The sequence below is a fragment of the Ochotona curzoniae genome, unplaced genomic scaffold, assembly GCF_017591425.1.
Source record: "Ochotona curzoniae isolate NIBS_2020 unplaced genomic scaffold, NIBS_Ocur_1.0 scaffold_4763, whole genome shotgun sequence".
NCBI lineage: Eukaryota > Metazoa > Chordata > Mammalia > Lagomorpha > Ochotonidae > Ochotona > Ochotona curzoniae.
The window spans coordinates 2123490-2150662 of NW_024467123.1; the positions used below are offsets into that span (position 1 = coordinate 2123490).

General features: G+C 43.1%; 1 protein-coding gene across 1 annotated transcript in view; it reads right to left on the bottom strand.

Moving 5' to 3' along the window:
* Window positions 1-4886: 4886 nt before the first annotated feature.
* The window catches only part of ZFAND4 (zinc finger AN1-type containing 4), a 42750-nt gene continuing 20463 nt past the window's right edge, over window positions 4887-27173 (bottom strand). The window contains exons 5-9 of the mRNA XM_040970427.1: window positions 19229-19373; window positions 12800-13960; window positions 11931-11985; window positions 6583-6700; window positions 4887-5853 (exon numbers count right to left, since the gene is read on the bottom strand). Of these exons, the coding sequence (XP_040826361.1) occupies window positions 5718-5853; window positions 6583-6700; window positions 11931-11985; window positions 12800-13960; window positions 19229-19373 (1615 nt within the window). The 3' untranslated portion in view covers window positions 4887-5717. The remainder of the gene's footprint in view (window positions 5854-6582; window positions 6701-11930; window positions 11986-12799; window positions 13961-19228; window positions 19374-27173) is intronic.

Sequence of the window (27173 nt, forward strand, 5' to 3'; positions counted from 1 at the left end):
GGAAAAAATGGAGTTTCAGATGTTTAAGAACTATAACAGGAGCAGACGCGTAGCTCAACAGGTGGGACCTTGGTTGAGATGCCCGCCTTTGACATCAGAGAACCTGGATTTGGTTCCCAGCTCCAGTTTCTGACTTCAGCTTCCTGCTAATGCAGACCTGGAGACAGCAGTGACACCTAAGGCAACTGAGTTTCTGCCATTCACATGGAAAAGCTGCACTGATCCCCTGGCTCCTGGCTGTTGTGGAAGAGTGAACCAGCAGATGCTTGCGCTCTTCTCCCCTCCCCCACCACCTGCCAACTCTTGCTTTTTGAATAAAGTAGGAAAAAAAGCTATAATGTCTTTATACAACTTTAAAGCCAAGAAAAATCAAAACTACCTTATTAACAAAGATTCTAGGTATCAGATGGGCCGTCAGCAACACTGCAGGCAGAGTCAGAGAGGAGTTTAACGCCTTTACATTTCAGGTCTTGGAAGGAAATGAATTTTGAACCTAGGAAGCCCAGCCAAACCACCCAACATTGTGGTCATGGAAAGGACAACTTTATACATACCAGTAAGGACTCAAAAACCATACTTCCTAAATCCCCAGGAAAAACTGCTCATGGTCCTGTACCATGGAAGAAGAAAAACCCAAAGCTAGTGAAGTCGATGAAGAGGGAATGGGTTCTGCACCCTGGGTGGTAATATGGTAATACTGTATTAGCCAACACAGATTTCTTTTTTGCAAAGTTGGATAAAAGGTGTAGGAATTACAGGTGGCGGGATGGGTAAAAAGTCTTCAGCCTACGTTCAAGCAGTTCAGAAAACAACCATTTGAACCATCCTGGTGACAGTCACGGAGCGCACAAATGGGGTGAGACGGTGATGGTCAGGAACCCGGAGAGAAAGGCAGGGGAGCTTAACCTGCGGCACCGCCATGCCAGCTCCTTCTTCTCCATTTTCAAAGGGTAGGGTGACTTCCTTCAGGTGAGGAATAGGATGCTGCTGCCAGTGCCATGGGAGGGCGTAGGCCACCCACGCGGGCCGGCAGGACACAGCATTAGGCTAAAAAGGCTAATTCTCTAGTCCCAGAATCTAACGGGATGTGTCTTGTTAGCTTGGATCGGTCTGGGTCCTATCATCCCTCTTTTTGTCTGTTTCTCCCTTTCAGAATACCTCCCATCTCTCCTCTGCCTGTCCCATCGCCGGAGGGTGGATGCACACTAACCTGATTTCACAGGCTCCCAACTGGAGCAATTTTGCCACAAGGTAAAATTCTTTTCATCCTCCCCTCTCTCAGCTGATAGGCAAACGAGACTGTGACCTTCAGGCTTTGGTGTACTACTACAATCAATTAAGGTTTAGGGAACTAATGGGATGCAGTGTCTGCATTTACAGCAGATGATGGGGATTTAGGGAGCCAAGACTGAATGCCATGAAGCACATGGTAGTTATCTACTGTGTGGGGCAATTAGGCTTGATTTAAACAAGAAGTCAGGCCTTCACCTGAGAGGGCCAGGGTCCTTCTCTGCCCCTCCTGTGTGCACTTGTTGAGGGAGGGCTACATGAAGATACTGCAAGACTGAACTTGTCTACCATGCTGGACTTTGACCCAGAACACGCAGCCTGCTGGACTGTCAGCAAATATGTTTCTGTTCTTGAAGCCACCTGGTCTGTTTGGTTAGGACCACCTGAGCAGACTGCTAGACCAAGAAAAATGTGCAAACATCCATGCAGTATGTGATCGCCAAATACAACCAGTTATTGGAAGGGAGGGGGATTATGGTTTGGCTAACCGGGGTGTCTCCAAACTTCTGTTAAGGACTTGAGCTCCAGCAGCTCCTGTTCATGGAGCAAGAACGAAACAATCCAAGTCCTGTGTCTGCAGGTAGTCTTGGTTGGATTGCAGTGACTTGCCAGGGTGCAGTCCTAGCATTGAATCATGAGAGGCCGTACAGAAGGAAGACGACCAGCGTGCAGCTTCCTGGCTCACCACGAGCTCCTTCCTCTGCATGCAACCCACACCCACAGCCCACATCAGACCGGCTCCCTCATCTTGGACTGCAAATCCTCAAAATTATGAGCAAAAATAAACCTTCCTTCCAAAACAGCCACTCTCAGGTATTTATGATATTGATGAAAAGTTCACACAGGGTCTCTGGTGAGATTTTCATCTCTCATTGCTTACCCTGATATATTACTTTTATCAACCACTTTATTATTATAAATGTTTAAAGTTTGTTTCAAGATCAGTTACTTGTGTCATGCACTTTTTTTTTTTCTAACCTGAAAGGCAGAGGGAGGGAGGAGGGGACAGATCTATAGATTTATCTACTACCCACTGGTTGACTCCCTCCAAGTACCTATAATACCTGGGGTTGCGATGGGCTGAAGGCAGAAGCTGGGAGCTCAATCTGTGTCTCACTCACGGGTGGCAGGAACCCAAGTACATGGGGTGGATACTGCGGTGCAGCAAGTTAAGCCACTGCTATGCCTGCAGCCCATATTAGAGCATCTGTCCAAAATTCCTGGTTCCTGCTTCCTGCTCATTCGCGGGAGATGTCAGCTAATATGTCTCAAATGCTTAGGCCTCTGCCAGCCACAGGGACGCTTGGCTGGGGCTCTCGGCTCCTGATTTCTGCCTGGCCCAGCCCTCGCTGCTGGACAGTGAACCCATAGATGGAGGATTCATTCTCTCTTCTCCTGTCACTGTGCCTGTCAAATAAGTGGGAAAAAAATGAAGAATCATTAAAACAAACAAAATAAACCCAAGTACCAGAGCCTTGACAACTGCTTTGTTTACTGGCAAGCAGCAGGAAGCAGGAAGCAGTTAGAACTTGAACCCAGGCTCTCTGCTCTGGGTCAGGGGCAGCCCAAGCAGCTCACACAGACAAGAACCACCCCCCACCCTTTGCCCCGCTATAAAAAATTAAAACATGGTATCTTCATTTTCTACATCTCAGTCACTCAGGGTTTTTTCTTTTTTTAAAAGATAATTTGAAAATCAGTTAGAGAGAGAGGAAAGACAGAGGGAGAGAGATCTTCCACGGTCAACAACCATGGCTGACAATGATTGAATTTCAATGTTCAGTTGATGGTTTTTAACTTGAATCAATTTACCTCAACTTAAACTGTTTATATATTTTTTACTTACATTAAAATTTGTAATTATTTAAAAACGTCCATCCATGCATCAACTATTATTGTCTCATGACCTAACAGTGGTATAGGAGTCACACTGAAAGATACATGTGTGATGATTCCACAATGGCTTAAAATCATATGAAATGAATGAAAAAGTGAATCCCTGTCTTGTGTTTTATAATCAAATCCACTCACAAGTTACACAATAAATTCAATTTAAAACACCTGGATATTTGGATATGCCATTCTATACTGATTTACACTAACTGTAACTTGGAAATATCTCATGTGTTAAAAGTTGGAAATCATTTTTAATGTTGCTTAAACTGAACATTTACTGCTTTTTAAATTGTAAAAACCAATTTCTTTTTTGTCATCTGAAATGGGTTTAGCTAAATAAAATTTAAATGATCTTTTTTTAAAAAATGGATAGGGCATGGCACGGTAGCATAGCAGCTAAAGTCCTCGACTTGAACGTGCCTGCCAGGATCCCATATGGGCACAGGTTCTAATCCCGGCAGCCCTGCTTCCCATCCAGATCCCTGTCTGTGGCCTGGGAAAGCAGTCGAGAACAACCCAAAGCCTTGGGACCCTGTACCCATGTGGGAGACCCGGAGGAGGTTCCTGGTTCCTGGCTTCAGATTGGCTCAGCTCTAGCTGTGGCGGCCACTTGGGGAGTGAATCAGCAGGCAGAATATCTTCCTGTCTCTCCTCCTCTCTGTATATCTGCCTTTCCAATAAAAATAAATAAATCTTTTTTAAAAATCATGGATAGGTTGATCAATCCAATCAGTATCGATTAATGTTTAGCCACGGCTCCCACAGGCCCTCTGTAAATGCCCGGGACTCTAAGGGCAGAAATGGGGACTTGAGAACTCAGATGGCATCCCTGCAACAGTTGAAAGCTTAAAAAAATGCCTCCCAATAATGATACAATTTCTTGAATTAAAGTGGTTTATCTTTGAACTACTTTAGTAAAAAGATTGAACTTTGACCAAAATCTTTTGTACAATTTAAGACTTAGTTCTACTCACAGGCTTGATTTTAAGAAGTTAGCCAACTAAGTGCGTATTGAGCACACCCTGAGCATTCATGTGCACTGGAGAATAACTGTGTTTATAGAATAAATACGGCTTGGCCTGTTTTCAACAATCCCCTCCACTAGCTGAGTTCTTAAGTAGCTAAAATGACTGTTTTCTTTGATAAGGGATGAAAAGCTCAATTATTCATTAACCCAAATGAAGACATTTTTCATTAACCCAAGAAAGCAAAGCTTGAGTGTTCCAGTGATTATTCTGTCAAACCAATTTCCTACTTGCTCTTGAAGGCACCTTCCTCTACCGATATACCACGTCTTACAGGGATTATGGGAAGGATAAGAGAGTTCTCGGAGAACAGACAGGGTCCTAAGTGGAAACAGAGTCTGATGCCACATCTAATTAGCATTCTGGTATCTATGCGGAACCAGAGGTGCAGTCCATGGGGTTGCCCACCAGCTATTTCCCAGTGCCGAGCCCCCATCGGCCTCTGCAGAGCAAGTGGCCTGCAAGAAGCCTGAATGGTTTACTGGTTACCCCCGGGGGTCAAAACCCTCATACTGCATTGCTTCTCGGCCTTTGGCTAAGATCAAATGTAAAACCCTCATACCCTGAAGAACATTTTGATGTTGATATTTTTCCCAAGTAGGATTACCAATTTATTTGGTGGTTTTACTTAAGATGTGTAAAAGAAAATGATAAATAATCCAATAAACAACTTCATAATGCAATTCAGCCTTTATTTGAATTTCTCCTGGTAATAGCACTCAACGTTTAGGAAAAACAAACCAAGTTGTGAGATTTTATTGTAAAGGTAGTCATCTTGCAAAAAAAAAGGGTGAGAAGCTGCTTCCTACGTGCAATGTCAACGGGTGGGACATGCTCTATGTTAAAACTGCCATCCAAAAAGTAGGAGTTAAAGAAATAAATGCTATGATAAACATGATGTGTTTTATAGAACAGATATATCTCTGAATGCCACTCCGAACATGGAAACAACACATGTATTAAAAACCACACAGGAAAACCAAATGTTCTATTTCTTCTATAAAGTGGCTTCAAAAGCAACTTGCCAGTAAACTCAATAAACTTTCACATATAGGACTAAAAAAGAAAAAAAATCTCGTCTGCCCCACCCCCACATACACACAAAAAAGCACAGGTGGTTGATCTGTGAAGAGCCGTGTCGTCAGCCCTGTACGTCTCTCTCTGACACGGAAGCCCAAGTCAACATTACCTTCCTAAAGTGCATCTTTCGAAGAATTGTTTGGTAACATTGCAGTATCCAATATAAAACACTTAACACAAGACATGCAATAACAAAGTTAATTCATTATAGTGTACAGTTTTTGGAAACTACTTTGAAAACTTCCAATTCACCAAAGAATAAAGATGTCAAATACAGTAGCATTTTCATTCCCCGACAGTATGCATTATCGGCTTTTGTTATCTGGCCAATCTTTTGAGAGTCAAACAAAACTAATGCAGTCTGACCAATATTTCTTCTGTCATTCTAATACGACTCCTCGGGCCGGACAGGAAGGTGCCGACAAGTTAGATTTTTGGCAGTTTGGGTGCATTGACCACAGGGTTCTTTTCCTGCAGATACCTCCTCCCTGCGCTCTTGTAATCGTAGGTGCAGCTGTGAGCCTCTGCATAGCGATGAGAGGCACAGAAGTTGTTTCCACATCTAAGGCACAAGGAAAACGTACGTGAATAGTCACACTTCTGGGAAAGGCTCCTCTCTTTGGAAGACAAGAGTTTGGCTTCGGGCAGACAGCCAGCAGCTCTCTGCTCGCATTGGCAGTCTCAGCTCTGGCATTTGCCTTCCGCTCACCAACCGCACAGCAGGCCCCAGGGGGCAAGCCCACTGTCTATGAATCTAAACTGGAAGCTTGTGCTGCCCTCGACTTCTCTTCCCTCTACTCTATCTGGAAGGATTTTGGATTTCTGAGAAATTCAGTCTCATGAGCCAATTCAATAAAGTCAAACCTACACCATGAAAGAGCTGTTAAAAAATATTCCTAGTATCATAAGCTATTTTCATTTGAGCAAAACGCCCCCTAAAATGCAGCTGTTATTTTCAATACCCACTCTCAACCTAAGGCAAACACCATCTTTTGGGGGCAATCAATGCTAATTTTCAGGGAGAAAAAATAAACCCATTATTCTTATTAATCTGTGTAGCAACAATAATGTACCATAAAACGGTGACCATTTATAGTTAGCCAACTTTAAATCTAGTCTTATAAAAACAAAAGCCTGTCCTAATTTAAAGGGCAGGGCGGACATGCTTCTGCCTTCTGGAGCCCTTGGCCCCTCAGCTCATGATGGTGTGGAAGGTCAATTTAAATCATGGTTTATTTTTGCATTATCCCCTAAATGCGTCACCCCAGAGAAGGCGTCCTGGCCAACCTGCCTGCATTCGTAGCTAGTAGCCAATCCTGTTTTCTTGCCACAAAGAAAACAATGCGTGGTCGTTTTCTTCTTTGTTTGTATAGGGGCTTTCACAGGTGGCAGATGATGGGAGCATTCGCCTGTTTAGAAAAAGACACTGATTAACACAGGCGCATAATTCTCAAAGTGAGATGCTATAAAGCAAAAGGCAAAACACACTCTGCCTTCAATAACATCAATGCTGTGAATATTTAATCTGTACCTTTTATATTTATTTATAGACTGCAAGCAGAGTTTCAGTGGAACTGTTTTTAAGCTTACAGTAGATTTCTGCTCATTAGGGCTGGCATTTGTAAGATGTTTTGGAGTGGCCAATGTTTTTGATTATTACAGAGTGCATCCAATCTTGAGATTACCAAGAAAAATGACTGGTTCAAAATCCTATCTGAGAAGCCCTCTGAGACCATCATACCTATAATAGAATTATCCTGTTTATCCACCCCAGAGAAACACTAAACCAGCATGTTGGTCCTACACTACAGAGAGCAAATTCATCAAGCCGTGAGCAAGTACGTCATGCATCTGAAAACTTCAAGACGTCATTATTTTTAAGTAATATAGCATGCGTTTTCCTCCCTCGGTCATAAAGGATCTTAAGGACAAATTAATTCACACATGTGAAAATCACCTTTTTTTTAAAAAAAAAAGTTTATTTAAAAGGTGAGGAGATCACGGGAGGAAGTAGGGCATGATGGAGTGGAGAGAATCAGGGGGCGGCAGGAGAGGAGGGGGACATGTTTCTGCCTTCCATTCTGCACCAGTGGGAAGGGAGATGGTCCTTCCCCATCGAGCAGGCATTACGGCACAACCCCAGATCTCAGCTGAGGGGAAGTATTTCCTGGGAGAGCGGCCCCTCACTGATAGGCAGGTGGGATTTACAAAGGACTGGGGCAGCGTGGCTTCCACGCTGTGACCCTAAGCCAACTACCTTCCTGCTCTGTTTCATTTCCTCTTCACATTTTTTGACTCTTAATCTAAAGGTTGCTCAGGGATGTAGATTTGTCCTATTTTCTGTGGTTACTTCCTGCTGACTAGGGGAACAGGGTTTGCCTATCCCAGGTTTGGATCTATTTCATCTGATGGATCCCTCTCACTGCTGGAGACCTTAACGACCAAGTCCTCCACATCTTCGTCACTACTGTGAGATGTTGTTGGCTTCTTTGCTCAGGAGTGAGCAATGTTAGGTGGTCTAATCACGCATCAGGTATGCTTGGGCCAGACCATACACCCACGGGTCCCTGATGTCAGAGATTTTGAATGTGTCTAAAGCCATCAGGTGATGAAAGGATGGGTTGCTTGCCAACATCAAAAACCTTTTTGGTGGGTCTGCTCCCGTAGTGGGAGCTGTGGTCTGGCTCTGAGAGTCCTAGCATATTGGCTGTTTAGGTCCCTGGTCTGGCCTGCCTCCAGCCCTGGTACCTATGCATGTCAGTAGGCACGGCTGCCTGGCCTGGGGAGGCTCTCTAGGGCTGCCTGCCTCCCTCCCCACCCGATTTGATTCTTGGGCATGCAGTGGGTGCAACAGCTTAGTCTAGGAGATCCTTTAGAACTCCCTGCCTGGCCTGCCTGCCCCCAACCCTGGCTCTTGGGCATGCCAATGGGTGCAGCAGCCTGGTCTGGGGAGATGCTCTAGTGATCCCTTACTTGGCCTGCCCCCACATCTGGCTTTTGGGCATGCCACTAGGTGCAACAGCATGGCCTCAAGGCCCTCCTTCCTCAGCCAACCTGCTTCCCTGCTGGCTCTTACATTCACCAGTGGAAAAGCATTTTGACAATATAATGATATAATGATATCATTAGTGACTAACAGCTCATTTTCACAGTACTTTTAGCTTCCCAAGAAATAGTTACTATATTTCACATTATTGTAACAACTTGATTTCTTACCTTAACCAAGAGTACATCCATTATTATAGAATAAAGATTAAAATCTTTAATTACCAAGTGAAATGTCTCTTAGAACGGGCCAGATGCCAACAAACCCCAGTCCTGAGAGAGAGCCTCAACGTTCCTGTCCACAGCTGTTAGGAGGCGAGCACAAGCACACAGGGTTGGGTGGCACTCAGAGCCAGGAAACAACCAGCAAAGAAAACAAATGAGAAGCAGCAGCTGAAAGTCTCTGGAAATCTTTCAAGGGTTCAACAATTTGGATTTAAAATTAATCGGTGTCCTGTCTTTGCCACAACCCAGACTGGGTGCTCAGTAAACAGCAAACTATTAGTCTAAAACATACGCCTAGATTTTGCGAACAAACAACAACAAAAGCGTAGGGATAAGATTTGTAACAACTAACCAACTGACTGCCTGGGCACAAATCCAGTAGGAATTCTCTCATGAATCTTTAAGGGCACTAATATTTCACAGCACAATGGGGGATGTTCTTATTTTAAGAGCGTTGTGCAGGCGTTACAGGAAAGCCATATGTTATAATACGTAACAGGAACTCATCTAGTCACAGTTGTCTTTGAAATTCAGGATCAGAAAATTCTGCCTTAAACAATGGTGTTAAGAGGCCATGGTGACCCTTTAGTTCACTGATGAGCTCAACAGCCACCTCCAGCTTCTGCTCTGGCTCCCTGCTAACACCACACCTTGGGAGGCAGCAGTGATGGCTCAGTTAACTGGGCCCCTGCCACTCACGTGGGGTATCTGGACCGTGTTCCTGACCTTCTGGCTTTGGCCTCAGCTCAGCCATGGCCATGGTGAGTGTCCAGAGAGTAAATACTAAAATCAGCTCTCTCTGCTCTCTGTTTCTCTTCCTTCAAACAAACAAACAAACAAATACTTTTTTAAAAGATCTCAAATAATGCTTACATGTACAGTTAAACCATTTTGAACCAGGACCATTAATGGGAAAGAAAGTCTTTTCAGCAAATGGTCCTGGGTGAAACAGATATTTATACTTGGACTCTTATTTTAATCTGAACACCAAAATAAACTCCAAATGGACCAAAAACCTAAATATAACAATCTGAACTGTAAAACGTAAGAGAGGAAACATAGGGGAAAGGATTCATGACTGTGGGTTTGGCAGTTATTTCTTGGATGTGACACACCAAAAGCATGAGATGATGAAGAAGAAAACAGGCCAATTAGATGCACCAAAAGACATTACCAAACTCAATAGAAAGACAACCTGCAGGACTGGAAGAGCATCCTGCCACTCATGCATATAGTAACTGGTTACTAGTCAGAACATACAACCAGTTCCTAACAACAAGAACCCAAACTTGACATCTCTCCCCAACAAAAAGCCCAAATAGTCAATAAACACACAAAACTTATCAGTAAGAATCAATATCGCTGATCATTACAGAAATGCAAAGTCACAATGACATACCATCTCACACTAATTACACTGGTTAGTAATAACGAAATAAGAAGACAATAGATGATCAGGAGAAATTCGTACCCAGGAAGTCTATTGGCAGAAGTCTAACATCGTATTCAGCAACTGTGAAAACAATATGCTGCTTCCTCACACAACTCAAGGTAGCAATGCTACACAATCCAGCAATTTCGCTTCTGGTATATTACCCAAACAATGGGAAGCAGTGTCTTATAGAGAAGTCCATAGCACCGTTTACTCACAACAGCTAAAATGAGTAAAAAACACAAGTGTCTACTAACAGAACGGAGAAGCCAAGTGTGGTATGTGTGTGTTCTCACATACACAGACACATGGAGCATCAGCCTTAAAAAGCAAGGAAGTTCGAACATTTGCTACAACATAAACCCTGAAGATAAGTAGGACCAGTCAAACAATGAGCCAGTTCCACATGTTGTTTAGGAAAGCACCAAGACAGCTGATCAACGCAGCAAAGAACTTTTGGACCTCTGCAAAGCTGTCTAAGAGCTACAGCAGAGTGCTCTCCACCCCGACTGACTGTGTTGGTGCATGACCAAAGGACAAGCACCCTGTAATGTCACGTATGAGGTACATGGATGAGTCAGAGCATACATACAGGAAATTAAATGCAGGGAAGACAGTGATACTGGGAAGGAGGAAACAGGGAGTTCCTTGATTAGTGAATGCAAAGTTTCAGTTTTGCAACACACAGCTCTGGAGAAGAGGGCAGGAAGTTGCCCAACAACATGCATGCTCTCAAAGCCACTGAGCAGACACTTGGAAATGGTTCAGATGACAAATCTGCATCAGGCATTTGGCCTAGCAGTTAAAGCGCTGTTAAGGATGCCTGTGTCCCAAAGTGCCGTGACTGAGATGGATGCCCAGTTTCACCTCCTAATTCCAGTTTCCTGGTAATGCAGCCCCTGGGAAGAGGTGGTGATGGCTCGAGTTGTTGGGTTCCTGCCACTCACTTGGATGAACTAGACTGAATTCTTAGCGTCCAACTTTGCTCACTGCCTCTGACCAGTGTCTCCTCAGGGTGGGCATTTGGCACAGCAGTTAAGATGATAGTATCTCCTGATGGAGTTCCTGGGTTTGGGTCTTTGCTGTGTTTCTAGGCCAGCTTGCTGCTGGTGCACACCCTGAAGGCAGCAGGCAAAAGTTCAAGTGCTTGGGTCCCTGCCACTCATATGGGAGACCCAGGGTGAGTTCCAGGCTCCTGGCTTCAGCCTGGCTCAGCCCCGGTTGTTGCAGGTTTTTTGAGGAGTGAACTCCTAGATAAAGGTTCCCTCCAGTCTACTTTTCCAATAAATAAGATTTTTAAAGAAACTATTTAAAATTCACATGGCTATTGTAATAAAGTCTCTTAAAACTCTGCGGACTCTAAGGGAGACATATTATGGTAATGGGCTTCTGGCCTGCGTTTTGAAACATAAGATGGGTTGATAATGGCTCCTCGCCCTATTGAACAGGATGATTGCCTCATGCTTATTTAAGGCGTTACTGCTGGTGGAAGGAAGTGCTACTGTCAAAGCCACTTGTACCACTGGGCCTTAGAAAGGGCTGCTACACAGTGGCCATCTCTTTGACCCAGACATAACAAGTTTAGTAAATGCGATTCTTGACCAACATCTTTGTCTTCTAAGGGCAATTCCTCAAACCCAGGCAGCAGCCCACCACGGCTCAGGTGTAGTCCCTGATTGGGGGCTGGCCAGTATGTGTTAACTCTTCAATAACTTTGTCATTATTCTTCCCAGACAAGAGGTGTGTGTGTCTGAAACTTTATTATTCATATAAGTCCTGCCTTGGGTCTCATAATTATTGTCTTAATCGGAAAGGGAGGAGTTTACTCTGCACATGACCACAGGGAATGTTTTTCTTAGTTCTCTTTGAAACTTCAACATTATGCATATAATACGATTATCAGCCTTATATCGTTTTCAAAATGATCTGTAGCTTACCTACTCTTTTCCCTGCTGCTGCATTATTTCCATTCATTCCAATAGCACGGGTAGACTACAATTAAAACACAAAACATCTACAGAAGTGAGTCAATGGAGAATAGATGACACTGCCAAACATGAAAATATTCATATTTCATTACCGAGATGCTGTGGGGGCTGTGATTTAAAACAATGTCATCTAATTTTATTTAATTAAATTAACTTTGAATCTGCTTCTTAGCAGGTAACAATACTGCGTTTATTTAAGAGAAACAAATTGATTATCTAGATGAGAGTTCCTACTTAGGAAAAACATTAATAAAAATATCTAGCATTTAGAAATATGACAAACTGCTCACAGGAACTTGCTTTTCCATCACAATTCTCAATTTAGGACAAACCAATTCTTTAGAATTCAGTCACTGGGGCAGGCATGCGGCCTAATGTAAGACTCCAGTGGATGTGCTGGCCCTATGTGTCAGCACAGCTGGGTTTGAGTCTAGGTTCCACTGCTGATTTTAGAGTCCTGCTAAGGCACACCCTGGGAGGCAACAGACCGTGGTTCAAGTACTTGGCGCCCTGCCACAGGGGAGACCTTGAACGAGTTCCCAGGTTTAGGCTTTGGCCTTTGGCTCAGCCCCAACTGTACTGGGCATCTGACGAGTGAAGCAGCAGAGAGAACATGTCAGCTTTTCTCTCCTTCCCTTTCAAATAAATCCAAATTAAAATTCCGTCATCAGAAAGCATTACCGTAGGTTATTATTTTCTGATCAACATACGAGAAAGGTCTCATGGGCCCGTTTTATTTTAAGTAAGCAGAAAGTGGACAATGGTGAATCACTACCACGAGGCTAGCTATTGGACAATGTTGAAAGGTGAATACTTACTAGAAAATACTCGGTCGGCTCTAACTGAGGCGAGCTTCTCCGGAGGCTTTCTTCCTGAAAATGCGGCAGGGCTGCGGGCAGCCCAACTGCCGGCGCCCGATGCCTGCCTGCCCCACATGTGCTCTGCAAACTGTCCCTACTTGCGCTCCGGGCGAGGGAAGCGAGAAAACCAATGTTATTGACGCTTCCGACAGGTTCTCTGGAAGCTTTGTTGGCCATTTCTGTGATGCCCCGAGCCTCAACCTTAGAAATGATGTCGGGTCTTTTCCCTGGGGAATCGACTTTCACAGCTCGGAAGCGAGTAGTTCTAGAGAAAGAAGGGTCTGTGGTGTTTCGGAGCTCCAACGACCGCAGCACGCTTTGCGAAGCAGGGGACTGCAGGTTGCCTGGCTCAAAACACTTAACCAGTCTCTGTGGTTTCCCCAGGGTGTCATGCAGTGACACCGACGTGGGGCAGCGAAGGGGTGACAAGAGTCTGCTCTTGGGAGGGCTTAGTTCGCGGTTGAGAACTCCAGTGTCTGCGGATTCACCGCTCAGCACTCGAGTGGCCTGTTTTAGACACTGCTCCGTGGCTTTCAGCCCTTTCCCAGCGTTAGTGATGAGAAACTCTGAACTGCCCTTTTCTGCGCCCTCCAGGCCTCTGCTCGGCCCCTCAGCACTTCCCTCCGCCAACGAGTCCAATGCCTCCACCTCGGGCAGCAGCGAGTCTTCAGTCACCCACTCTTTCGAAGTGGGAAACAAGACGGGGTCATCTTCGCTGTTAGATGGCAAGTGTTTGATTCGCCTAGGCAGGGCTGATCCGAGATGGAGAACAGACTCGGCAAGCTCTTCGTCCTTCTCAAACTCAAAATGAGGGAGCTGAGGCGGTAGTTTGACGTGACCGCTGGCATGAGCTGGGGGGCTGGTACTCTCCCACTTGTCTTCCTCCTTAAGAAAGTCGCGAGTGATGGATGGCAGGGCGCTCTCGGCAGGGGGCTGAGGTCCCAGACTCGCGATCCCCTGGCCCGATACATCAGGTGCATGGGTATTCCCAGAAGGCAAACAGGACTGCCCAATGTGGGGCAGGACCCTTAACAACCTGTGGCGAGCAGCTGTGGTGGGACCACTAGAAGGTCGCGGGGCTATTGGTGGGCGAGGCTTTATCTTTGCAACCTTCTTAGGCTAAAAGATAAGAACCAACATATAATTCCATCACACAGTCCTTTTCTCTGCTGATTTACAAAAACCAATGCTGGAAGAAAACGTCACTTACTGTCACAGATTGGCCTTTTGATGACCTCAATTTATAGTATTTAGAAAGATTTAAATCCCAAGACATGATTATGAATATTGCTATCTTCCTTAAGTATACTTTCTGAGACTGTTAATTTTGCTTTATTATTTTTCCATATCACTGATTAGAGTTCTGAGATGGAAACAGGTGAATGCTATCAGATCTGACAATGCTGACCTATTTCAGATGTCCACAGTTGACCCTAGTTAGATGAACAAGTGTTGACTATTATTTTGTGTGCAGAAAAAGCTAGCAGGCCTGTGCTATATCTAAAAAGCCTTGTCTGGCTCATGGGTGTTTGGTTGGCGTGTGGTATGTTGCATCTTGGGAGGGTTACCATAAGCCTAACTGGGAAGGGTGGTTTGCTATGTACAAACAATAGCTTATTTTGGATTCTGCTTTCATTCTGGAAATCTGAAATGCACCTGCTGGCAATAGGGTATGATATGAACAGGCCTAATAAAACCCTCAACACAGAGTCCAATGAACTTCTCTAGTAAGCAACATTTCACACGTATGGTCACAACTCACAGACAAAAGACTCCACTATTCCAGTGAGATTCCCCTGGAAGAGGCCCGTAGGAAGACCGCACCTGGCTTCACTGCGGACTACAAATAAAAAGTCTTTAATTCTTAAAAGCCAACACCGCAGTCACCAGCAAGGATCAGAGTGGGAAGGAACATCTGATGGCCAACACCTCTACTTCAAAGAAAAAAAACACAGCAAAATGGAAGAAAAGCGCGATAATTCAGCAGATATAAGTTGAGGCAAAGAGCACTAGAAGAGCTAAGAAATAAGAACCTTGGAAAGATGAACCGAATCCTCCAGCTGCCTTTACTCTAGGATTATGGCTTACCAATTTGCAATTCTGTGTCTACCAAAAGCAATCTCCAAAAAAATCAAAGTTACGAGTTTTAGACTCTAGAAGATTAACAGCAGTTGCTTGAATCTGAAATTCTCTATTCACTGAAACAACATGCACAGAACAATATAAACAAATAAAATTGATGCCTTCAATAAACTAGATGTATAATAAAAATATGAAATTTTCTCTGAGTAGAAAAACACTCAATTCCAGAGAGCTCATCCGCAAAGCCCATGGCTACAGTGAGACAAGCAAGAATGTGGAGCCTCACCAAGAAAAAGAAAAGGGGCAAAAGAGAGTGTGTGATAACTTAGGGTTGATGGGAAAAAAAGATTAAAAAAACAACAACACAGAAAGGAAGGAAAGAAGCAAGCAAGCCTGATTTGCCACGTGAATACTGAAAACAAGTCTAAGATCCAGGATAGATATCAAACTGGACAATCAAAAGGAAATGACTTGGAACTGTTCAAGGTGCAAAGAGGTAGCTTCAAGAAAGCAGCCTTTTTTGGGGGGGGGGGTCAACTGAAAGCAAAGGGCACACTTTGATGCTCCTGAGGAATTGTGAACAAAATGAAAACAGAAATGACAAAGCAAAAATCCTACAGATGCCAAGGAATGAAAGTCCGAAAGCACACTTGGAGTCCATGTCTCCGACAAGAGTGCCTTGATTGTAAAACGACTTCACTACAGCGAGACAAGAGGGTGCTCTTGAAATAAGCAATTTCTTTTTTTGCACAGATTTTACAGATTAAAAAAAAATCCTTATCTAAAATCCGAAAATAGACAAAAATTAAGGATGCTATGAAATGGGACTTGAGAAATTCGAGAAATAATCTGCAGAAAATAAAATCATTTCAGGAATAAAAACCAAATTCTACCATCCCCAAAGAGGTTATCTATTGAATATTTAAGAATGAACACCGAGGGAACACCGGAAAACAGTAAAATGACAGTAACTATTGGATACATTTCATTTAAGCAAGTGGGAATAAGGATAGAAGAGTGATTTGCAAATGTTAAGTTTTCTTGAAAAGTTGAAATGATGTACATATTAACATCAGAAAATAAAATGTTTATTGATTTTCATTTAGTTGAGTAAGTTGGAGCCAAAAGATCCAAATGGTAGAGCCACAGTGAAAAACAACGTGCTGGTTTTGAAAACAATAGAGTTATTTTCTTCTGGTATATATCCCGAAGAATTGAAAACAGGGTGTCTGAGACATATCTGTACCCATCATGTTCATGGCACCGTTATTTAACCAAGTGTCCAGTAAGAGTTAACCATTGAAATAAAATATGATATGATTGCTCATCCTTAAAAGGGAAAAGTCTGACATTTGTTATTATGTTGATGAACCTCAGAGACGTTCACTATCCTAAAAGAAATTAGCTAGTCACAAAAAGGCAAATGTTGCATGTTCTGCACGCATGCTCTTACAGAGATCTGTGCCTTCTGCTTTGTCGGGAGACTATTCTTTAAATGTCAGCTGAGTCGAGTCAGTTCAAAGTGGTGGCCTCCTAGTCTCAATTTCTGAGGGTGAGGGTCTTGAGATCGTTGAAAACATTTGTCTTTCCTTTTTGTGGTTTCTGTCCCATGTTCTCTTAACTTGGTTGTAGGGAAAGGATTTTTTCCCTTACATATCTAGGTCAATTGTTCTCTATCTGGATAAAAAGATCTAATCCTTACTATACAGTAAACACAAAAAAGGACAGATGGTTGGTTGATCTAAACAAGGAATAGATACTACGAGTAATAAAGCTGGTAAAAAACGTGAGAACATATCTTTATGGCCTGAGCTAGGGGAAATGTCTCACAAAACATTACAAAAAAAGTGCTAATCTCAAAATTAAAACTGATGAGAATGCATTCATACCATTTACTCATCAAAAGAATGAGAAAGTGAAAAAGCAAGCAATAGAGTGTTAGAAACCATAACCTGACAAAGAATTTGCATTCAGTTTATAAAATGGCTTATAAATAACCAAGCATTAGTCAGAAACCCTGATTAGAAAGCGAGAAAAAGACCTTACTTAGCACCTCCTAAGACACAACGTTTCAATGGGCAATAATCACAGCAGTAGTGAACAACTCAACAATTCCGTGCACATATAACACACGTGTTGATAAGATCAGGGTGACAACGTCTCCCTTCTTGGACATTGCTTTATGACTGCAGCATGAGGACTCGTGGGCTAGAGTCACACACTGTGCTGTCCCATGCTGGGGACTTATCCTTTCCATTGACCTCTGACTTATCTCCTGGATCCAAAATTTCTCTGTCCTGCACTCCTCCTCTCAGCCACTAACAAGCGCTGCTCTGTGTTCAGGTTGAGTCTTAGTTTCCACACATGAGAAACAGCATGAGATATTTATTTTTCTGTGTCTTGTTCCTTTTGCTTAACATGTTATCCTCCAGTTCCAATCATTTGGCTGCTCTTGGTAAGATTTAATGGCTGAATAATATTCGTTTGCATGTATGTATACTTCCTTTCTCTGTTCATCTGATGATGGGCGCTTGGTTGATTCTCTGTCATGGCCACTATGAATAGTGCTCCACTGTATGTGCAGCTATTATCAATGTAAACTTTAAAAAAAAAAGAAGTATCAAGGATGGAGAAGCCCCTGTTGCTTGTAGAGATGCATGAATGGGTCCAATCATTGTACATTTTATTAAGTAAAAATAAGGGAAGTCTAAAAAATAACTTTACAATAAAAATCCAACAATATTCCTCATGAGACAAATATAATGAAAACCATGACACATCCACTAGAATGAGTAAAATGGAAGCAGCTGACAATGTCATATTGTCAAGGATATGGAACTAATTGGAAATCTCATATCACTAATGGTTCAAACCTGCAAAATTGCTTAGTATAACCACCAAAGTTAAACATACATCTTTTCTGAGACTCTAAGCCCCATTACTTAGGAAATACTTCAAAGCAAAACACTATGTATGCCCAGCAAAAAAAAAAAAAAAAGGGTATGACTGTTCAAAGGAGGTTCATTAATGTTCAAAGACCAAAAGCTAGAGTCAACCTAAATTTTCATCAAAAGAAAACAGGAGCAGAGTGAAGTAAATCAGAGTGGAGCGGAATATAGAAGCAAAGACAGATTTAACTGACACATGTAACAACATTCATGAACCAAAAAATACTAAACTGAGCGAAACTAATATAGTCTCTATGATCCCACTTACATGAAGTTCAAGAGCAGGAAAGACTTATTTGTGGTAACAGATGCTGGAAGAGTAGTTATCTGTGGGAGTGGGAAAAGGCAGGCACTGGCCGCGAGGGAACTTTCTAAAGCGAAAGGTCCTGTTTTATTTATGCCTATTTAAGTGTACCTGGGTACTTCCAAAAGCCTGAAAAAGATGAAATAGGTTTCTTTTGGTACAAATATTTTCAAACCCATATACAGTTTTTGTGTGAATTTTCTGATCATTATAAAACATGAATTTTCAAAAAAAAATCTGTACCAAGACAAACATTTAATTCCCACTTCCCACACATTTTTGAAGTATCCTTAGATACGAATGAAAAAGTAAGTAAGTATCCTTAGATATGAATTGATCAAGTAAGTACACTATGATTTGTGAACTTTGTGTGAAAATGGGAGGAGCCATTAAAGGTTAAAAAAAAAACAACTGAACATGTGTATTTATAAAAATGTCTAACAAAAGCATTTTCAGAATATATGAATAACTTTAAAAAATCAATAAAAACATATAATCTAATAGAAACGTAAGCAAAAGACATGATTAATTACTTTTAAAAATAAGGATATGCAAATGTCCACTAAGCATCTGAAAGGAACTCAATTTCAATGATCTTCGGAGAAATGCAAATGATAAGGCAATGTGATATCATTACTAAGCGGCAGGTGTGACAACAAAAGGGCAGGGGAGGACCTACCCAGCACCATCAACTGTCACCGTAGGAAGAAGGTATATTGTCTCAGCCACTTGGAAATGACTTTGAAAACTATACTGAGTTAGAGTGGACACAGTAGGTGATAAACCCACCTCAGCTAAATGTTAACATAGTATTTCACAAAAATAATTACAGCAAGATGAAGTCATCTTTTATTATGCATTTTCAAAAACTACGCATTTTCAAAAACCATTATTTTAATTTACAGAACAACAGCTTCACATGTGCTGTTGGAATAAGAAAAAAAAGGTATCGCTTTTCAAATCTCAGTAAGTCACTGAGACCAGAACCTCATCCAGCCCCATGACCCCTGCGCTCAATGCTGCACCCAGCCCACCCGGTGCTGTGTGCTTCACCTTTTTGCTCAGATTCATGTTCTCCATCTTGGCCTTCAGCAGCTTCATCTTGTTCATGGTTATGGAATTTTCAATGATCTGTTGTCCAGAAGGAGAAGGCTCAGTTTCTTCATCCTCATCTGTATACACATTATATGCAGAACCACTGCTGCAAAAGAAATGGTAACTACTTGAACTTTGCTTGGCACCTGCTCAGGAACTAAAAATACTCCCCCCAGCTTCGATGGAGCTAATGCTAAAACACTATGCCCATTTTGTTGTCAATCTTACATGTGTATTTCTTAGAAGACAAATGGGAATAAATTCTGTATCTTGATCCAGCATTACCGTATATCTAGTACAGTTAAATTTCTCTGAAATTAATGTAAAGATCTTCCAACACCTGCTGTACATTTCCAAAGCGAGAGAAAATTTCCACAAGAATGTTCTGATTGATGCAACCCAGACCATGGGCAAGCCAGGTTTCCGGGAACCAAAATGAAGAAATTGGCATAGGAGAGAAATGCAAACTTTTATTCACCCTGAGGGGATACTATCGCTTTAAATAATAATAATAATAATAAACCTCATGTACAGATGTCACCAGGATATTTCCTGTTCTTAAACAACCAAAATAAATTTAAAGAATAAGGATAACGGCCTGGGGCTGTGGCCTAGTGGCTAAAGTCCTTGCCTTGAAAGTGCTGGGACCCCAAGTGGTCGCCGGTTCTAATCCTGGCAGCCCCACTTCCCATCCAGCTCCCTGCCTGTGGCCTGGAAAAGCAGTCGAGGATGGCCCAAAGCCTTGGGACCCTGCACCCGCGTGGGAGACCTGCAAGAGGATCTGGGCTCCTGGCTTCGGATTGGCGCAGCAGCGGCCATTGCACACTTGGGGAGTGAATCATCGGACGGAAGATCTTCCTCTCTGTCTCTCCTCCTCTCTGTATATCTGACTTTGTAATAAAAATAAATGAATCTTTAACAAAAGAAAAAGAATAAAGAGAACTCAAAAATATTAAGCGTATTTGGACATGGAAGCAAAAGTACCTGGTCAAGTCATGGCATAAACTTTTATACATGCCAAACATTTTGATTGTTAAGCAACTACCAAACAGCTCTGGAGCCTTCCCTGTGCTCACAGCACATAAAGACCCATCACGTTATCCTCAGTCACACATACGTGATGTCTCCCTCTCTCTACCCCGGCAAGCAAGCAGGAAGTTCGTCTCAGCCTGTTCCTCTTCCCAGTCCTTAGAGTCTTTTGATTTCAGCTGAATATAAATATTAATGAAATTTCCCTATCTTTTCATGAATGTGAAAATCAAAATTGTAACGGTTGGTAAAAAACAAAGCTCAGCATATCTGGAGAATTACAAATCATTAAAGACTAAAATGCATATTAGTTATCTAGCGTTATGTACTCACATAGAAACTGAAGTATGTATTGATGCTACAAAAGTATAAGGGTAACATTTTTACAGAATTTCCTAAGAAACGCAAACAATTTAGGATAGCTTCAAATAGGGCAAATTTCACACTTCAGGAGCTCACGCAACCACCACACAAGGGCCAAGCAGAGTGTGACTATGCCCCTTCCTAAGCTGTATATGGTAAAGGGCATGTCACGGACAAGCATCCGAAGACATGACGGAGGATATGGCCTCCACCATCAACTCAGTGCCCAGGGCCACCCTGGCGTCCTTCGTAGGCGCACACTACAGTGGGGTGAGTGACACACCAGTGCAGCACTAACTAGTAATGAAGCTTGCCATTCAGTACATGTGACTGCCAGGCACTTTCCACGTGTGATTAACCTGGGACTCTTCCCGAGGGAACTATTGTGGCAGCTGCTGTAGGGCTTTGCTCTCCACCTCGGAACTAACCCCTGCCGTTCTTCCAAGCACATGGGTAGAAGGCTGGGATGCAGCCCACAGCTCTTACAGACACCAGGGAGAACCAGAGGTGGAACTGGTGAAATCAGAGTCAGCCCAACTAGCCACAGCATGAAATCCCTGCAGAAGGTACACAGGGTTTTGACCAGAGGTGCAAAGGGAAAGAATCTCAAAGCCCAGGGCCCAGTTCAGAGGCCTGCCAAGACTGAGAATCACACCACCTTGTGGTGAAGGGCCTATGACCCGAGATCTAGCCAGACTAAATGGATTATTGTGCAATCAACTGTTTCCATACACTGGGCTTTAAGTGCGTGGGGAGGAGGAGGAAAGGACGCGAAGGAGAGGGATGGTGTGGAGGGGATGGAGGGCGCAAGAGCCCCAGTGGAGAGATGAAGTAATTTGCCTGGGAACAAGAAGCTAGTACATGGTGGAGCTAAGCTGATGCTGCCAACAACTTCCTGCTGCTTTCCAGGCACCAAACTACAGACCTCCACATCTGCATCTGCATCTCCACAAGGTGCATCATGTGTGGGCACCTTGGGAGTGACAGAGCTCAAGAGTGGAAGATGGAGTTTGTCTCGAGGCTAGCTAAACCTGAAAAAGAGGGCTGTGTGAAGACTTCTGTCAGTTCACCTGGTGAAGGTAGAAGGAATAACTGGTACTATTTTAACTTCAGATTTTCCTTATTCTATGGCACTTTAACTTCACCTTTTTGGTTGAAGTCAGTTTCGGACTCAACCTTACTGTCATTAAAAGACCTTTTCTCCCGTGGAGTATGGGTGCATATGTAAACAGTACTGATCATGAACGTTTTCCCCAAGGACCACATGACTACCTTCCCTCAAGACTCATAAGGTCAATTAGAAGCCAATCACAGGTTTTTAAATTTTTTTTGAAGAAAATGTAATCCCAAAATATTTTAATTTAAAATATCACAATATTTTCCTAAATGTCTAAATGTTTTATTGAGTGCTAGCTGAGTAATGGGGATTTCCAAAAGTTCATGGAAAATTAAAAGGTAAGTTAATTTTGGCGCTAAGCAAGTAAGTCTATGCATACAGGGATTGTGCACACACAACTGCTTAAATTCATCTCTTTTTTTTGAGAGACAGTCTGTGTAAGAGGCAGACACACAGAAAGAAACCACCACAATATCCCTAGCTTGCTAGAAATCAACAGTCAGAACAAGTAGGGACTTTACAATGGGTTATCTCATCACAGCAAAAGTCCTTCATCAAAATAACATGAAGCTCTAACCAAAGAAGTTCCCAAGTTGTTTATTTACTAGTGAAAGAAAGCTTCTATTAATAGTGAATTAAACTGTTCGATCACAGCGACTGAGAGATTGTGTACAGAGAAAATAATACAGTTGTTTAAAACCACTTTTCCAAACAGAAGTGGGCCATGGGAGTAGCTGATGGGAATAGGCGTGGGCCGATCACTGCAAACATTGGAAATGTTGTTTTTCATTTGTGTTGCAGAATGCCAGGGACTTGGCTCTAAGCTGAAGGACAGCACTCCAGTTCTGCATTAGCAGGAAGTTGGACTCTGGAGCCAAAGTCAGGTACCAAACAAAGGTGCTCTGCCCGGGCCAGGGGCATCCTAACCAGCATAACCATTAGCCTACATGCTCGCCCTTCCTTAGCCTGTGATAAGTACTCTAAGTGTCAATACCAAGTTTGAAGTGATTAAAGAGTTAGCCTCCCCACCCAAACAGTCTGCATAAAATTATTACAATTAATAGTTTGGGAGACTGGCATGGTTGCATAGCAAGTTACTCCTCCACCTGAGGCATTGGCATGCCATGATGGGACCGGTTTGAATCCTGGCTCTTTTGCTTTTATTTTGGCTCCCTGCTAGTAGTCTCAGAAAGTTGCAAAGGATGGCTCAAGGCCTTGGGTCCCTATGCCTCTGGTAGAGACCCAGAGGAAGCTCCTGGCTCCTTGCTTTGGACCAGCCTAGCTCAGGCCTCTGCTGCTGTCTGGGAAATGATCCAGCAGAGGAAAGATCCCCCTCTGTATCCATTACACACACACACACACACACACACACACACACACACACCCCTCACCCTGCTTTAACTCTTTCAGGTAAATAAATATTTCTAAAAGAAAAAGAACATTTTCAAAGAAGTTATTAAAACAACTTAAAAGTAAAATTTGCCAGAGTCAATAGGTAGTATGTGTGGGACAGAATTCAGACAAAAGTATTTTAAAAGATTTTATTTTTATTGAAAGGCAGATTTACAGAGAGGAGAGACAGAAAGATCTTCCGTCCAATGATTTCATTCCCCAAATGCCTCAATGACCGGTGCTGTGCCAATCAGAAATCAGGAGCTCTTCCAGGTCTCCCACGCAGGTGCAGGGTCCCAAGGCTTTGGGCCATCCCCTACTGCTTCCCCAGGCCACAGGCAGGGAGCTGGATGGGAAGCAGAGCTGCCAGGATTAGAACTGGCATGCATATGGGATCCTGGTGCATGCAAGGTGAGGATTTAGCTGCTAGGCCATCATGTCAGGGCCCAGATGAAAAAATTTAAAAGCTGTGAACATTGGTGTTGGTTTTTTGGCCTACTGGGTAAAGTCACCACCTGTGGTACTGATTTGAGTCCTGATCCAGCTCCCTGCTAATGTGCCTAAAACAGCAGTGGAAGGTAACCCAAGTCCTTGGGATCTTGTAGCTTTAGAAGAAGTTCCTGGCTCCTGCTTCTACATTGGTCTGGCTCCAACTGGTGCAGCCATTTCGGAAGGGAACCAGAGCAAAGAAAATCTGTTTCTTTCTCTTTGTAACGTTGCCTCTCAAATAAATCACTGTGCTTACTCATCCGTGGATATTCTTCAGAAACACTTGAATTTATTATGCATCATTGAACTAATAGTATCAGCAGTAAACTCAATGTCTTGTGGATTTACCAATCAGCTTCAAAAACTTTTTAAAATTTTGTATTTATTTGGAAGGCAGAGGAATATATAGGGATGGGGGGAAGGAGGGGAGAAGGGAGGAAGGAAAAAAAGAATAAGAGGGAGATTGGTTTTCTATCTGCTGGTTTAGTCCCCAAGTGCCCCCACCAGCCAAGGCTGGGCAGGTTGAATCCAGGAGCCTGCAGCTCCATCTGGGACTCCCACGTGGGTTTCAAAAGGCCAAGAACTTACACCATCATCTGCTGCTTCCCATGATGCGTCAGCAAGAGACTGGGTCAGAAGCAGGGTGGCTGGGACTCCAACTGGCACTGTGACTTGGGATGTGGCTGTCCCAAGCAGGGCCTAACCCACTGCATCGCAAGGTCTGCCCCATCATCACCTTAGTGTTTATTATGAACATTTTTTAACCTAGTATTCATGCTTTATTATGAAATTTTAGCTCAGGAACTTTTTGAATGAAAAATACTACACTTGACCACTAATATCAAAACTGAGTGTCTTGGAAAATTAGTTTTTGTTTTGAACTTGAAAACACTTCTTAACAAACAGTGTAAAATCACAAGACACAACAACGTTCATACATGAACTATTTAGCACATTCATGTCATTCCGACGGCAACTGTGTTGTTGAATACAATTAGTGGGTAAGTTGTCAAAACTTCCTGTGCTTTCAAAAGCCAAAGTGACTCAAGATCTCCATTCCCACACAAATTTGAAACAGATATATTTTACAAACACAAATTGTAAGAAACTTCAACAGAAATTTTTGCAATTCAGTATTATTTAAATGTGCAAGCAAAGAACTTCTGCCTATCTTGATTTAGACATGATTCATCTGCAACACAATGACACATTAAAGGCAGGGGTAGGAAGAGATCTACCAGATTTCCAGAAATGCCTTCCCAATGAAGAAACACACTCCATTAAAATCATATGCTTATGGACTACTGTGAATATTTGGTTATATCTACCTCTGAAAAAATATTTTCATAGATAAAACACATCAAATCACAATACAGATCGACAATGAGATGAACACTTGCAGTAGATTTTGCAAATTTGACTTTCAACACTTAACCTCAACTAAATATGATTCCCCCACACACACAAAAGTCATTCTTCTCCTAGGTAGACCTGTATCACCCAAATCAAAGTGTTACATTCTGCCTCTTCCCTTCGGCCCTCACCCTTCTCTCCTTGTTCTCTGAGTGTGTGGGTGTGTGGGTGTGTGGGTGTGTGCGGGTGTGGGGGTGTGGGGGTGTGGGGGTGTGGATGTGTGGGGTGTGTGGGAGTGTGGGGGTGTGGGGGTGTGGGTGTGTGGGTGTGTGGAGGTGTGGGAGTGTGGGTGTGTGGGGGTGTGGGTGTATGTGGGTGTGTGGGAGTGTGTGGGGGTGTGGCTGTGTGGGGGTGTGGGGGTGTGGGGGTGTGGGTGTATGGGGGTGCGGAAGTGTGGGGGTGTGGGTGTATGGGGGTGCGGAAGTGTGGGGGTGTATGGGGGTGTGGGTGTATGGGTGTGTGGGTGTAGGGGGGTGTGGGGGTGTGGCTGTGTGGGTGTGTGGCGGGGCTGAGGAGGAGGCAGCTGTAGGATTTGCCCTTTCTTTGGTCACAACATGAACTAGAAGCGGAAAGGGAGTGTGACACGTCCTGCTCCCAAGTGGTGCTTGCAGATTTGGACACTGCCCTCCCAAAACTTGATTATTTCATTATTCTTTGAACTTCATCAGTAAAAAAAAAAAAAGTAACATTATGTAAATTTTCTTAGTAACAACTTACATTATCATTCCACACCCTTCTACACCATACCATTCTTGATTTTGCCTCTCATGTCCCAAATCGTGAAATGTTATTCTAGATCTTTACAGGAGAAAAAATCTGTTGCCCCCATTCTAGTATAAGAAAGTTCCTTTTAGTGTAGACAAATAACAGTCCTTCACAACATGGCCAGAAATTTTTCTGTTCCTCCTTATCATCCATCCCAGTCCAGCTGTGCTAAGTAAAGAGAAATACATTCTCTTGAGAGGAGCAATAGTACAATTTTTAGCTGAAGTCTGTGATGACAGTGAAGCCAGCCTATATGCAGACAAAAGTTGGCTGGAGGAAAAGTGGGATAAGAGAGGAGATGACATTTAAAGCAAGGGAAAAGGTTGTACAAAATGGCATAATGAAAATATCTGGCATTTTGATGAGGGAGAGCAAGCTGGACAGGGACTCAGAGCTAAGCTGAGGAGCTAAGATTTCCTCCTCCGGAAAGGAAACAGAAACAAGAGCGCCAGTCTCTGCAGCACCAGTTAGGGATACATCCTCTTCATGGTCCAAGGTTGCATCCTTCCTGCCACTCCTTTTGCACTTACCATGTATGTTCCTTCTTTTATTTTAAAATGTATTGATTTTTATTTGAAAGACAGATTTAAAGAGAAGAAAGAAGAAAGAGAAGAGAGAAAAGAGAAGAGATGAGATCCCATCCACTGGTTCAACCCCAACATAGCCACCATGTCCAGAGCTGAGCTGATCTAAAGCTAGGAACCAGCAACTAGGATCTTCCTCTGGGTTCCCCACATGCGCACAGGGTCCCAAAAGACTTGGACAATCTTCTGCTGCCTTCCCCAGGCCATAAGCAAGGAGCTGGATCAGAAGTGGAGCAGCCAGGACACAAAGTGCACCCATATGGGATTTTGGTGCTTCAAGGTAGAGGATTAGTCCATTGAGCCATGGCAGTGGCCCCTCTGCCCCCTACATTTACAATACCTTTGCAGTGCTGCCCATGACCTGATGGGGTCAACAGTCAACACCCATTTGCCACAGTCTGTGCTTTGCAGCCACACCCACACGAGTTCAACATTTCTTCCACATATATCCCACAGAGAGCGAATCCTAAGGGAACTTCTTTGACTCCTGACTCTGGCAGTCACTGCTTGCCATCTGTTCCTTAGCGTGACCAGCATCTATGACTTGCTCCTAGCAAAGGTAAAGGGACCTTGTAATTTAGTCTCCCTATCAATTTATTTTAAGTGAATCAAAAGAATGCTGAGGTAGTTCCTAGCAAGAAGCTAGTAAAAGAACCAGCAGGGTTCTTGGTCATCTAACACAAAGGAAATAAATCTACCAACAAAAATGAACTTGAAAGAAGGTCCGCTTTCAGTCAGGCATCCAGATTAG